Here is a 14,756-nt window from a genome sequence, read left to right as displayed (position 1 = left end):
TGATTCTATGATTTTATGGTCCTATCATTCCATGATTCTATGATTTGGAGGAATTGTATCCCTTCATTGGGACAGATGTGGTTTGGGGTTTTGGACCATTTTACAGAATCAGCTCCTGCTCCAGCAGATGCCAAGGACCTTTTTAAAGCCTGTTCCCTCTTTCTGTCTTGGGCAAATCGTTTCTTTTTCTGGAAGCTGAAGTCCTCAGCTCTAACCAGCATATTTTTAATCTCTTTAAAGTGTGTCTGTTGGTAGGTTAATGGACTGTTATATATAGAAAAGCAGATTAGCTGATGATCTAATAACCCAAATTTAGGCTGTAAAATATTAGGAAGGATTTGTCCTCATTGCTTATTGCCTTCTTTTGATCTGCAAGTAGAAAAGGGTCTGTAATTGCTGTACCTAAAATTGGTTTCTGGAGCTAGTGCTTGGTTCATTTGGACTAGAATTTTCCAAGTGGTGTTTTCATCAGAGAAAGATCTCTTCCAAAATCTTCTGAAGTATTATTCTGCATCCTTGAGATTCTGGAATTAGATCAGCCCTTGCACAACTCTGACTTGAGTACATCCTCAAGTTTGCTTTAGCATCACCATGAGAGACTGTGAAGTGAACCTTGTGGCGCAAAGGAATTGAGACAGAAGTCACCACCTGGCTGCTGCAATCTAGAAAACTGGGCTGGGTAATTGTTACTTGGAGACAAACCAAACTTCCAATTCAGTCTTTCACATTTCTTTGCAGAGACACTGAGAGGTTTAGAAGAGCTACAAGTCAGACACTGGCACAGGCTGCCCAGGGAGGTGGTGGACTCACCATCCCTGAAAGTGTTTAAAACAAGGCTGGATGAGGAACTTAGTGCCATGGTTTAGTTGGTTAGATGGTGTTGGGTGATAGGTTGGACTTGATGATCTTGAAGGACTTTTCCAGCCTGGTTAATTCTGTGATTCTGTGAAATGACCCAGGGCTTCAAGCCACTCATATGAAACCCCCAAGCTAGAAACCAACTGCTCCATCCCTAGGGAATGGCTGATTTCTTCACCACTCTCTTTATTACAACAGACACCAGCAATGAGCAGCTTAGGATCAGCAGATGAAGGGTTTTTAAAGCTACTGTGGGACCATTCATCAGATGATAGTGCTTGATCTTGCCTGCATAAGCAAGCACCTCAGTCTCAGCAGGAGAAAACAAGAGGTTGGAGTGAGGTGGAGGCTGGTCTCTTCTCCCTAGTCTCAGGTGACAGGATGAGAAGAAACAGCCTGAAATTGTGCCAGGGGAGGGTTAGGTTGGAGATGAGGAAAAATTTCTTTGCTGCAAGATTGGTCAGGGACTGGCAGAGGCTGCCCAGGGAGGTGGTGGAGTTCCCACCCCTGGAGGTGTTCAAGGAATGTGTGGCCATGGCACCTGGGGACATGGTTTAGTGGCCATAGTGGGGTTGGGCTGATGGTTGAACTGGATGGTCTTGAGGACTTTTCCAAGTGAAACAATCCTCTGCTTGACCTGCTCTTCTGGAGAAGGACATTGCAACTTCATTCAGCTGCATAAGTTGCTTTTCTTCCTTTCAATATCTGATTTCAAAACCATCCTTTGAATATTTGATTTTTAATAGCCAACCAAACATTCAAAGTCTCCATGATCATCTTGCACCTGTAACCTGTATCTGCTTTACCAAAGAGTGATCTCGGCACAAAAGGAAATGTACTGCTGTTTGCTGCTGCTGTACCTGCTGCAGCAGTGAGCAGCTGAGTGCTCCCTGAACACATTGAAATTCCACACCAACCCACACTGCAGCCAACAGGTGAACTCCACTAGGGTATGGCCAGAGGGAAAACAAGAGATGAAGGCTGTTTAGGAACTCAATAAAGGAGGAAGTCATCTAATTTTCCCTCTAAGTCTACCAGAACTGGAGGAACCTTCACTTCAGCACAGCTGCAGAATGCCTGCAAGAATTTGGCGAGACAGCTAGAGGCAAGGAAGTGGTCACAGCATCTTACACTTACAGTTATCCCCCTGCTGTGCTGTCCACTACTTCATTTGCTCCAATCCCCCACCATGGTTCAGCTCAGATTTGTTAAGCTTGTGAGCCGCAAAAGTTTTTTTCTCTTGCCTAATGCTTGATGCAGTCCTCCCATGCAGAAGCCGAGAATTCTCAAGAATCTTAGAGAATGGTTTGGGTTGGAAAAGATTTTTAAAATCATTGAGTCCAACCATTCTCTAACTCTACCAGTGCTGGGGCTAAACCATGTCCCTCAGCACCACATCTCTTGGAAACACCTCCAGGGATGGGGATTCAACCACCTCCCTGGGCAGCCTGTGCCAGTCTTTGAGAACCCTTTCAGGCAAGAATTTTCCCCCAGTATCTAATCTAAACCTCTCCTGGAGCAACTTGAGGCCATTTCCTCTTGTCTATCACTTGTTCCTAGGGAGAAGAGCCCAAGCCCCACCTCACTCCAACCTCCTCTCAGGGAGCTGTAGAGAGCAATGAGGTCTCCCCTCAGCCTCCTCTTCTCCACATTAAACACTCCCAGCTCCCTCAGCTGCTTCTCCCCAGCCCTCTTCTCCAGACCCTTTCCCAGCCCTGTTGTCCTTCTCTGGACACACTCCAGGATAATGCTGATTTCCATGAAGAAACCATTCTGGTTTCTCCTAATTGCCAGCACTTTCAGTGTTAAAGCACAGACTGTAAATGCTGTTGGAAAAAGGCTGAGAGCATTTGAAGGCTGCAGAGGGACTGTTTGCAAAGGCCTGCAGGGACAGGACCAGGGGCAATGGTTTGAAATGAGAGCAGAGCAGATTGAGATGGGATGTGAGGAACAAGTTCTGCACCAGGAGGCTGCTGGAACACTGCAACAGGTTGCCCAGGGAGGTGGTTGGGGCTCCATCCCTGGAGATATTCAAGGTGAGGCTGGACAAGGCTGTGAGCAACGTGATCTAGTGGAGGATGTCCCTGCTGAGTGCAGAAGGGTTTGGACTTGATGAGCTTTGGAGGTCCCTTCCAACCCAAACCATTCTGTGATTCTCTGATCCTGCCAACGGCAGTGAGTGTCATTGGAATCACTGTATAGAAACATAAAATCCATTGCTTAGGCTCAGATAAGCACAGAAATGGCAACGGTTAATCAGAGTCCTGAGTTTTAAGGACACAGGGAAAGGCAACAGGGGAGGCAACTGATTTGTAGTATGTCCCTTTGTGACCCACAGCCTCTGCCATTCGGTCAGGCTGGAGAGCCAGGAGACTTCACCTCAAGCAATGTTCTGCCTGTCATAGAATGAAAACAACCCTCCCAGAGTGTCATTCTCTTTATCCTCTCCACTCCTGCTCTTGTCATGTTGCATTATAGACAGATAAGAGAAATCTTGAAGATCTGGCCCCTGGTTAAGAAAAGGAAACAACAACAACAAAGAGCTCACATACAGCACGCCAACGTGAGCAGTCTTTAATCACAGCTAATTGGAGCATTTAATAGCAGTACTTAATAAAAAAAAAAGAACAGAAATGATAGTCAACAAGCACAGTGAGAAGTCTAAGAAAAAAAATCAAAATAATAATAATAAAAAAACCCCAAAACCCAAACCAAACTAACACCAAAAACCAAACGAATGGAAACCCAACACACAAAAAAACTCCCAAACAAACAAACAAAAAAACAACAAAAAGAAACCCAAGCAAACAACCCCAAAAGAAGTGATTGGTTTGCAAAACAAAGCTGGAGAAGGGCCTAAAGAAAACAGAAGCAAGGAAGATGGGGAAGGGTCTGGAGAAGAGGGCTGGTAAGGAGCAGCTGAGGGAGCTGGGTGTGTTTAGTGTGGAGAAGAGGAGGCTGAGGGGAGACCTCATTGCTCTCTGCAGCTCCCTGAAGGGAGGTTGAAGTGAGGTGGGGGATTGGGCTCTTTCTAGTCTCAGGTGATAGAAGGAGAGGAAATGGTCTGAAATTGTGCCAGGGGATGATTAGGTTGGAGATGAGGAAAAATTTCTTTGCTTCAAGAGTGGTCAGGGAGTGGCAGAGGCTGCCCAGGGAGTCCCCAGCCCTGGAGGTATCCAGGAAATGTGTTCATGGCACTTGGGGCCATGGCTTAATGGCCATGGTAGTGTTAGCTTAACAGTTGGACTCAGTGATCTTGGAGGACTTTTCCAACCCAAACAATTCCACGATCCTGTTCATATTCCTTCCTGTTCTGTATCTTCAGAACTTTCTGGAAAACGTGTTTAAAAATGATTTGTGTTGGGTGGAGGTGCAAAGCAAAATGCTTTGCAGATCAGGAGCAGTTTCAGGATGTCTTTTTATTTCACAATATCTTTCGTCACCTGTAGAAGCAGCTTCCTAATTCAGGGTCTTATGATCTGTACTCCCATAAAATGCATTAATGACATCAGTAGTAATACCTGGCCATGAATCCAGTATGATCTTAAAATACAATCTAAAAAGGGGGCTGATGGTGTAGTTACTCTTCAAATTAATCATTCCTTTAACTCCTTTATAGGTTTCCTGGGGGCTCATTGTTTTCTGTCCTTTTAGCTGTTAGGTTTGCAGTGATTATTATATCCTAATAAATCTGGACTCCAATGCCAGAGGCTTAGGAGCTCTGACTTTGAAAAGAGGCATTTTTACTGTATCAGATTTTCTGATAAACTGAGGGACAGAGGCAGCTGGACCCTGAGCCAAAGTGCAGTTAAACATTTCAGTAATTTCTCAAGGATGCAGCCACAGAGAGGCAGCAGCTGGAGGTTGGGCTGACAACTGAAGGATCACTTTAACAGCTGCTTCATTTCACTATCTCTTGCCTCATAAATTTCTTTTTTTTTTTTTTTTTATTTTTAATGAGCCTGCCTGGAAGGCCACTAAAAAATGACCTTCACAGGGAACTACAAGGCCCTACAGTGGTCACCAAAAGAGCTTTCATGGGCAATGCCTGAATAGCACAGTGACCACAGCAGAGCAAATAAGCAGTGTGGGGAGAAAGTGTTCAGAATAAGCCCTGGTGAGAATATTCTGCATTGTCACACCAAAAGGCTCTCCTGGTAGCTGTGTAACTAATCCACTTTGAAGCAATACATCTTCAACTCCTACTGACCTGGATAGCTTCATTGGGTTCAGAAATGTTGCTAAGGATCAGGGAAACAGACTTCTGGGTTGGAGGTCAGATGGGGCCTTGAGCAACCAAGTCTAGTTGGGGGATCACAGAATCAATAAGGTTGGAAAAAATCATCAAAGTCCAACCTGTCACCCAAGACCTCATGACCACTAGCCCATGTCACCAAGTGCCATGTCCAATCCCCTCTTGAACACCTCCAGGGATGGTGACTCCACCACCTCCCTGGGCAGCACATTCCAATGGCCAACCACTCTCTCTGTGAAGAACTTTCTCCTCACCTCCAGCCTAAACCTCCCCTGGCACAGCTTGAGACTTTGTCCTCTTGTTCTGGTGCTGGCTGCCTGGGAGAAGAGACCAACCCCCTCCTGGCTACAACCTCCCTTCAGGGAGTTGTAGACAGCAATGAGGTCACCCCTGAGCCTCCTCTTCTCCAGGCTAAACAGTCCCAGCTCCCTCAGCCTCTCCTCACAGGGCTGTGCTCCAGACCTCTCCCCAGCCTCATTGCCCTTCTCTGGACACCTTTAAGTATCTCAATGTCCTTCTTAAATTGAGGAGCCCAGAACTGGACACAGTACTCGAGGTGCTGGACATCTTCACTGGCTTCAGAAACATTGCTAAGGATCAGGGAAAGAAACTTCAGGGTTGGAGGTTTGAGAAGGCCTTGAGCAACCAAGTCTTGCTCATGGCAGGTTGGAAGGGAACTTAGAGATCATCTGCTCCTGTGGCAGGGATATTGGAGTAGATGGCTTCTAAGGTCCCTTCCAACCTAAGGCATTCTGTGATTCTTTTTGCAGGAGGGCTGAGCTGGCTTTTCTGTTGCTTTGCTGAAGTTTTCTTCTTTATAGTAGGAGAAAGTTTCCCCCCATGAGAGCAGTCAGACACTGGAATCATCTCCCAAGGGCAGTCTTAACACTCAGCCTGCTACAGTACTGGGCCAGCTTGTTGCAACTCCACTACCACCTAGAAAGGTTGGACCTTGGGCCCTTGGGTTCCCTTCCAACCTGGCATTCTGTTGAGGATGAAGGAAAGGTGCTCAGGAAGCTGTGTACGGGTGATGTGGCCCAAGGGAGGAAGAGTGTTTGCCCTGGGGAGCTGAGAACCTTTACAGTCCAGAAATGTCTTCTAATGTCCAACCTAAACCTGTTCTGGGGCAACTTGAAGCTTAAGCAATCCTGTGGAGGTCCATCTCAATCCCTAACTGCTGTAAAGATAACTGTAAGGCCAGAGACAGAACTTGAGGCAGGCACTTTACCCACCCCACTCTTTCGTATATGTAGTGAATTTCAAGAGCAGTTGAGAAGGTAACTGAAGTATGAAAACAAGAGAGGGTTTAATTGGTATATTTCTGTATAAATTGAGTTCAGGAAAGTTATTTTGAACCTTTTAACCCCTGTATTATTTTTACTACATATTCTAATGTTTTATTTGTTTTTAGGGGGTTGTGTTTGATTGTTTTTTAATGGAGGCCCAAGGGCAGGAGCAGCTCTGCTATGAGGACAGGCTGAGGGAGCTGGGGGTGTTCAGCCTGGAGAAGAGAAGGCTCCAGGGAGATCTAATAGTGACCTTCCAGTACCTGAAGGGGGCTACAAGAAGGATGGAGACAGTTTGCAAAGGCCTCCAGGAACAGGATGAGGGACAATGGCTTCAAACTAGAGAAGGAAAGATTTAGATTGGATGTTAGGAACAAATTCTGCACCATGAGGTTAGTGGAACACTGGAACAGGTTGCCCAGGGAGGTGGTTGGGACCCCATCCCTGGAGATATTTAAGATGAGGCTGGACAAGGCTGTGAGCAACCTGATGTAGTGGAGGATGATCCTGCTGACTGCAGAGGGAGTTGGACTGGGTGAGCTTTGGAGGTCCCTTCCAACCCAGACCATTCTATGATTCTATGATCTTTGAGATCCTTTCCAACCCAGTCCATTCTGTAATTTCTTGTTATACTAATAGCTTTAATATTTCTTATTTTTTACTGTCTTCAGGATTTATCCAAATTTGGGGTTTTTTTTCTTGATAAAGTAGGTTCTGATACTCATTTTATTCTTTTGGTACAGATCAAAGAGCACCTGGCCAAGGGACAGAGGACGTTGGCTGGTGATGGCATGTCCCAAGTAACCAAGACACTACTGGATTTAACTCAGAGGAAAAACTTCTATGCAGGGGATCTTCTGATATCTGTGGAAATTCTGAGGAATGTCACAGACACCTTTAAAAGAGCAAGTTACATCCCTGCCTCTGATGGGGTGCAGGTAAGAGAATCACTGAAGGGTAACATTTCACTTTATGGGGTTTGTGTCAGACTCCTGCATGCCACCTCTTTTACCCACTAAGAAAAGTAAACCTTCTGAAGGAGAGGCATAAAAATGGTTCACATCAAGCTAAGATCCAGTCTGAGACTCACAGTGAACAAGACAAATACCCAAATGCAGCACAGCAAGTGAAAAATGTCAGCTCCTGTCTTTGTAAAGTTCTCAGCATTGTTCCCATTCAAGGTTTGGTTTGATTGATGAGGATGTGTTGGCAGTTTGGCTTTTTTGTTGGTTTTTTTGGGGGTTGTTGTTGTTTGTTTGGTTTTTTTTTTTTTGCACTGGTGTTGTTTGTTCTGGTTCATTTCATTTCAAATCTCCATCCACAGTATTCAGTTACATAATTCTGGCATTGCTTCTTCAGTTCAAGTAAATAAAGCTCATTAAAAGTGCACAGCAGGGATGGATCCAGCTTTGGGTTCCCCCATTCAAGAGAGGCAGGGATCTGCTAGAGAGAGACCAACAGAGAGCTATCAGGATGATAGGGACTGGAACATCTCTGCTGTGAAGAGAGACTGAGAGCCTTGGGGCTGTTTAGTCTGGAGAGGAGAAGGCTGAGAAGGATCTGATCAATGTCTATCAATACCTGAGGGGTGGGGGTCAGGATGAAGGTGCCAGGCTCTGTTCAGTGGTGTCCTGTGACAGGACAAGGAACAACAGGCACAAGCTGGAACCCAGGAGGTTCCACCTCAACATGAGGAGGCACTTCCTACAAATAGGGTGCTGAGCCCTGGAGCAGGCTGCCCAGAGAGGTTGTGAAGTCTCCTTCTCTGCAGACTTTCATTTCAAAACCCACCTGGATGTGTTTCTGTGTGCCCTGCCCTGGGTGACTCTGCTCTGGCAGGGGGGTTGGACTGACTGATCTCCAGAGGTCCCTTCCAACCCCTACCATTCTATGATTCTATCACAGTGAATTCGATAAGAATTTACTATTTCATATTTAGCTCTTCTCATGCAAGAGGCCAATTAAAATCCTACCAGAAGAAAAAAAAAAAAAAAAAGAAAACCTATTAGAACTATTTCTACCTAATGAGCTGCAGGAGTCATGGTGCAAGGCTCATTCCAATAAATATTTCAGATCAGGAATATTTGTTTCATGTATATCTGAGTATTTTAGAGACTTTTCAAAGCCTGTGGATGCACTGAGAAAGAATACTAAGGAGGTAAGCTGCATGTATTATTCATGAAGGAGGCAGTTTCCTGATCATCCATAAATTAATGATGAAGTTATTAATGCAGGGCATGTGTACATATTGGTTTGGATAAAAGCAAGCAGGGATTACAAATCAATACCCTATGGCATACATGGAGGCAGATAAATGGAGGCAGCTTGGAAAAGACAATTTTTTTTTCCTCCCAGAGTTATATTTTCAGGTTGTTTGTTGTTTTGTTGTTTTTTTTTAATATGCACCAAAAAATATTTAATGTCCCTGTATGTGGCTTCTGTAGCCAGCTGAAAGTAATGCTTTTGGCAAAGTTCTCTGGCTGGACAATCTTCTCATTTTTTTTATTTATTTACAATCAATTGGATACTACTTAACAGCTCTCATTTAGTTTCACTATTCAACAGGTTGTGGTTTCCTGGCAGCTTCTCATGCACTCAGCAGGCTGACAGAGCCCAGTGTGACTTCTGCCTGCTTGACAGGCACTACAGGAAGCTGTGGTGCAACCACAGCTTGAGAAACTTCTTGGCACAAGGGGTTTTGGTCATGGGTGCAGCAGACTGGGTCATTTGAGGAGAGAGAATTTGGTGATTTCATAGTCACCTGCACTCTCTGATTTTGTTTTTTTTTTCCCTGTGGATATAATTTCTGGTGATAGCTTCACCTGCTGGATCCAAAATTTTCCCCTGCCCCTCAGCATTCTTTATGCTCACTTTAATCTGCATTGTCATGGAGTCATAGACTGGTTTGGGTTGGAAGGGACCTTAAAGATCATCCAGTTCCAACCCCCTGCCATGGGCAGGGACACCTCCCAGTAGCCCAGGTTGCTCAAGGCTTCATCCAACCTGGACTTGAACACCTCCAGGGAGGGGACATCCACAACCTCCCTGAGCAACCTGTTCCAGTGTCTCACCACCCTCACTGTCAAGAATTTCTTCCTGATCTCCAATCTATATCTCCCTTCCTCAAATTTCAAGCCTTTCTTTCTCATCCTCCCCAGCTATTGCTCCTCTTTGGTTTGTGCTGGAGTCTTAGGATTATTTGTCAACTTTTTCCACGTCTGTTTCTATTAATTATTGGTAATTTTGATGCTTTCATGTCACCAAAATAAACACAACATTTAATGAACACTTAATTTATTATCAAACTCTGCAACTTGTGCCACCTGAGTGATCTTCAGGCAATCAGACCTCATTACACAGACTTGGATACTTCTGCAATTAAGGCTTAGACTCCTTCTGCAGGGGAATCAGTGGCTGTAGTGTATGTAGTGCAAAACTAGCTTTGAATCTGCTCTTTAGCATCCAAAGAAGTGTGGCCATTACTCCCAGCTCCTATAGAGTCCTGTGGTTGGGATTCCACTGCAAGATTTTGCAGGGGTTGGGAGGATCCTAATTTTACTCTTCAGCTAAGGTCAGTTGGGAACTTGATGTATATTTTATGAAGGAAATCTGCCATCCTGCACAGAAAGTGCTACATAGCAGGGAAGAAGAGAGGCTGCACAAATTCTCATCTTTCAGAGATTAAGAAACTGGGAATACAAAGTGGGAGAGAGAGAGAGCAGACAAACCTGGAAAGAAAGTTTTCCACAAGTACTTGGCAGAAAGTTACTTTTAAAATGCATGATTGGAAAATTAAATTGCTTTTAGATTTGGGTTTTTTTGTTTGTTTCTTTGGTTTGTTTTGGTTTGTTTTGTCTGTTTGGTGTTTTTGTGGAGTTTTTTGTTGTTTTGTTTTGTTTTCCCTTTGCAGTTCATTGAATCAGATAAACAAATCAACCATTTAAGGTCAAGGAAATATTTAAAGTCTGCCCAGGGCAGTGATGAAGTTACCAACCCTGGACATGTTTTAAGTGTTGTGTGGACCTGGTGGTTAGGGACAGGGTTTAGTGTTGACCCCTAAGTGTTGGGTTGAAGGTTGGACTGACTTCTCTTGGAGGTCTCTTCCAAATAGATACATTCTGTGGGGCTGTGAAACACCAATTGAGTATTCCTTTTCTCTTGAAATTACTACAAGGACAGAGGAAAATGTAACTTTTTTTCCCCCCAAGCAATATGCACCTGGTTTCACACAGCCTTTGTGAAAGGAATGCTGTTGGGTGCCCTGCTGATGGTCATCACAGAATTACAGAGTGGTAGGAGTTGGAAGAGACCTCTGGAGGCATTGAGCTAAACCAATGCCAAGGCAGGGTCACCTTAAAAATGTGGAAAACACCCAGGTGGGTTTGGAATGTCTCCAGAGATGGAGACTCTACCACCTCTCTGGGCAGCCTGCTCCAGTGCTCTACCAGCCTTAAATTAAAGAAATTGCTCCTCATGATTAGATGAAACCTCTTGTGTTCAAATTTGTGCCCATCCTGTCACTGAGCACCACTGAAAAAACACTGGCACCATGCTTCTGACACCCACCCTTGAAGTATTGATCAGCATTGATGAGATCCTCTCAGTCTGCTCTTTCCAGACTGAAAAGCCTCAATTCTCTCAGTCTCTCCTCATAATGGAGCTGTTCCATTCCCCTCATCATCTTTGTAGCCCTAAGGATCATTTTTTGATGTTTTGGATGGAAACTTGTGACCCTGAGCCTGGTGTTTTCTGTGTGTGCTGTGTTTATCTGCAAAACACAGAGCTGACTGAGTTCTGAAAGGAGAGTGAGTTGGAACTAGAACATCACCACCACAAGAAGTTCAGCAAGATTTCAGTGGTTCTTATGTTACACAGAGCATTGGTATGGAACCTGCTTATATGGCCAGAAATGAGCAATTAACCATCAGATAAAACCTTTACAGAGCCCTGGAGCAGGCTGCCCAGAGAGGTTGTGGAGCCTCCTTCTCTGGAGACTTTCAAACCCTCCTGGATGTGTTTCTGTGTGCCCTGCCCTGGCTGGTCCTGCTCTGGCAGGGGGATTGGACTAGGTGATCTCTGGAGGTCCCTTCCAACCCCTAACATTCTGTGATTCTAAGATTATTTCTCTGCCATTTTATCTGTTTGTTCAAATGCAAACTAGAGCACAGGAGGTTTCTCTTGAACTGGAGGAGAAACCTCATGTTGAGGGTGACAAAGGACTGCACCAAGCTGCCCAGAGAGGTTGTGGAGTCTCCTTCTCACATCCCACCTGGATGTGTTCCTGTGTGATTTACTCTTGGTGATTATCCCATAGCAGAGAGGTTGGACTGGATGATCTTCAAAGGTCCCTTTCAACCCTAACCCTTCTGTGATTCTAAGATTATTTTGTTTTATCTCATCTCTTCCACCCACAGAAAATAGGTAACAGAACTGCATCTCTAAGAGGAAAAGGAAAACTTTCTTAATCTGTAAGAAGAAAAGGAAAACTTTCTTAATGTGTGTACTTAAGGAGTGTTTATGTCATTAAAAGTAACTTTAATTTTGTCTTGGATTGCTTTTCAGAACTTCTTTCAAATCATTAGTAACCTCCTAGATGAAGAAAACAAAGAGAAATGGGAAGATGCACAACAGGTAAGAGGTGCATTTTGTAACTCATCATTTTAGAAGATTGGAAATTGTTTTAATAGGACATTGACTGTATCAGAGGGCCACATATTGTCAGAGTAAGTCATGATAAAGTGGGATAAATGGCTTCAAAAAGCAGGTTGCACATACACCTTGCTGTAGGTGAAAGGAAATCCTAACTAGAAGGAGATATATTTTGGGAATAGCTGATCCTATTCAGAAAGAAGAAATTCCATGGCCCCTTGGCTCATTCCTTAGGTTCAAATTACATCAGGAATGTGAGACACTTCTCCTGATGATCAAATTTCTCTTCCATTCCATGGTATTATTCAGTGGAGGTGTTCCAGGCCAGGTTGAATGAGTCCTTGAGCAACCTGGTCTAGTGGAAAGTGTCCCTTGCCCATGGCAAGGGGGTTTGGAACTAGATGGTCTTTAAGGTCCCTTCCAACCTAATCCATGTGAGGATTCTATAATGGTACAGTTCAATCCCTTGCCCTTCTCTGGAGCATGCTCCAGCACCTCAGTGCCTTTATTGTAGTAGGCTCCCAAAACTGAACCCAGGACTCAAACTGTGGCCTCACCAATGCTGAGGAGGGAGGCACAATCCCTTCCCTACTCCTGGTGGCCACACTATTGCTGATCCAGGCCAGGATGCTGGTGGCCTTCTTGGCCATTTATGTACAGAGATACAATGCTAGAGGTAGTCAAAGGCAGGAAAATATTTCTGTCTGAAGAATGATTTTAAAAGGCAGATATTTCAGTATGGAAAAAGTCAACTACGCTTATGAGCAAGAGAAGCTTTGAAAATCAGGAGTAGATTGCACAGTGTGATGCAGGAATGTGTTCACTCATGCTTCTTGTGAAAGGACTATAGGACACCAATTCCTGACACATCCAGAACAAACAGAATCATGGAATGGCTCAGGTTGGAAGGGACCTTAGAGATTATCTACTCCAACCTCCCTGCCATGGGCAGGGACACCTCTCAGCTAGACTTGGCTGCTCAAGAACTCATCCAACCTGGCTTTGAACACTCCTAGGGAAGAAGCATCCACAACCTCCCTGGGCAGCCTGTTCCAGAGTCTCACCACCCTCATACTGAAGAACTTCTTCCTCAGCTCCAGTCTGACCCTGCTCTGCCTCAGCTTCAAACCATTCCCCCTTGTCCTGTCTCCAGACACCTTCATGCAAAGTCCCTCTGCAGCCTTCCTGCAGGATCCCTTCAGGTCCTGGCACGCAGCTCTAAGGTCCCCCCAGAGTCTTCTCTTCTCCAGGCTGAACACCCTCAGCTCCCTCAGCCTGGCCTGACAGCAGAGCTGCCCCAGCCCTGGGATCATCTTTGTGCCCTCCTTCAGAACTTCTTGATTCTATCCTTGCAGTAGACACCTGAAGCTGCAGCTGAGCCCCTGTCATTCAGCCAGCAATCCTGCTCTTCTTTTCTTGGTTTTCTGCTCCTCTGTGTTAGAGGCAGCTACAGAAATAGAGCAAGTTTGTCCTTTCCTTTAGTGGTGGTGGATGGAAGCAGCAACATCACATGCATGTGGGCAGTTTCCATAAACAGCACCAAGATGAGGGTACCAATTTAAGCAACTCTTGCAGCCCCACTAATGAATAGCCAGGATATCACTCCTCCTCTTAGCAGCTCTGTCTTCTGCCTCCACCATGCCTGCTGGCCCATGCCTTGTCCACCATCTGGCCCATGAAGATCAGGGGATGACAGTGCCTGAGAGGACAGAATGAGAACTTGGGTGTAAAAGAGGGAAACAACAAATTCCCACTTCTCTCATTGCTGCTGGGAGGAAAAGTGCTGTTGAAAAGAGAGGGGAACAGTGGCTCCTACTTTTCTGCAGCTCCTCCTCTGTGCCTGGTAGTTCAGGGTCCTGCAGACCTGAGTGCTGCACTGGGAGGCAGGCAGGAACCCAAGCAAACAGCAGGATGAGCTGAACACAGGAGCAGTGGAGCTTGGGGAGAAAGCTGGGAAGTTCACTAAATCTTGGGCTCCTGAGCTGTGACACCTGAAGAAACCTCTTACCGTTCTTGGGCAGTTGCACAACCAACCGCAAATAAACTGTTGAAGCAAATAGCTCTTCATGCCAGCTAGGAAGGGAGAACTGGACTCCTCAAGTGCTCCTAAGATTCCTTTTTACCTTCAGCTTTATTAAAAAAAAAAAAAAACAAAAAAACCCCAAACAAACCAATAAAAGAAGTTTCCTGTTCCAGTATCTCACCACCCTCACTGTCAGGAATTTCTTCCTAATCTCCAGTCTCAATCTGCCCTCTTCGAGCTCAAAGCCATTGCCCATCATTCTGCCACTGCAAGCCCTCCTAAAAAGTCCCTCCCCAGCTTTCTTGCAGGCTCCCTTCAGGTACTGCAAGGCTGCTTTAAGGTCTCCCCAGAGCCTTCTCTTCTCCAGGCTGAACAGCCCCAGGTCTCATAGCCTGTCCCACATGGGAGGTTCTCCAGCCGTGTGATCATCTTTGTGGCCTCCTCTGGACCCACTCCAGAAGTTCCATATCCCTCTTAAGCTGGGGGCCCCAGAACTGGAGGCAGTGCTGCAGGTGGGGTCTGAGCAGAGCAGAGGGGCAGAATCCCCTCCCTGTGCTGCTGCTCTCCCTGCTCTGGGTGCAGCTCAGCACACAGCTTCCAGGGACGATTGCTGGATCCTGGGGAGTCTGTCACCAACTGACACCCCCAAGTCCTCCTCCTGAAGACTACTCTTGAGCCACTCCTT

At 45.5% G+C, this 14,756-nt stretch overlaps 1 protein-coding gene across 1 annotated transcript in view; it reads left to right on the top strand.

The window, feature by feature from the left end:
- The window catches only part of ADGRB3 (adhesion G protein-coupled receptor B3), a 496,325-nt gene that overhangs the window by 229,720 nt on the left and 251,849 nt on the right, over window positions 1-14,756 (top strand). Inside the window, exons 9-10 of the mRNA XM_054392660.1 lie at window positions 7,143-7,337; window positions 11,962-12,030. Of these exons, the coding sequence (XP_054248635.1) occupies window positions 7,143-7,337; window positions 11,962-12,030 (264 nt within the window). The remainder of the gene's footprint in view (window positions 1-7,142; window positions 7,338-11,961; window positions 12,031-14,756) is intronic.

This window comes from Indicator indicator, chromosome 2 (assembly GCF_027791375.1).
Source record: "Indicator indicator isolate 239-I01 chromosome 2, UM_Iind_1.1, whole genome shotgun sequence".
Lineage (NCBI taxonomy): Eukaryota > Metazoa > Chordata > Aves > Piciformes > Indicatoridae > Indicator > Indicator indicator.
Note: the sequence above shows the minus strand (reverse complement) of the source record. Positions and strands in the feature narration are given on the sequence as shown.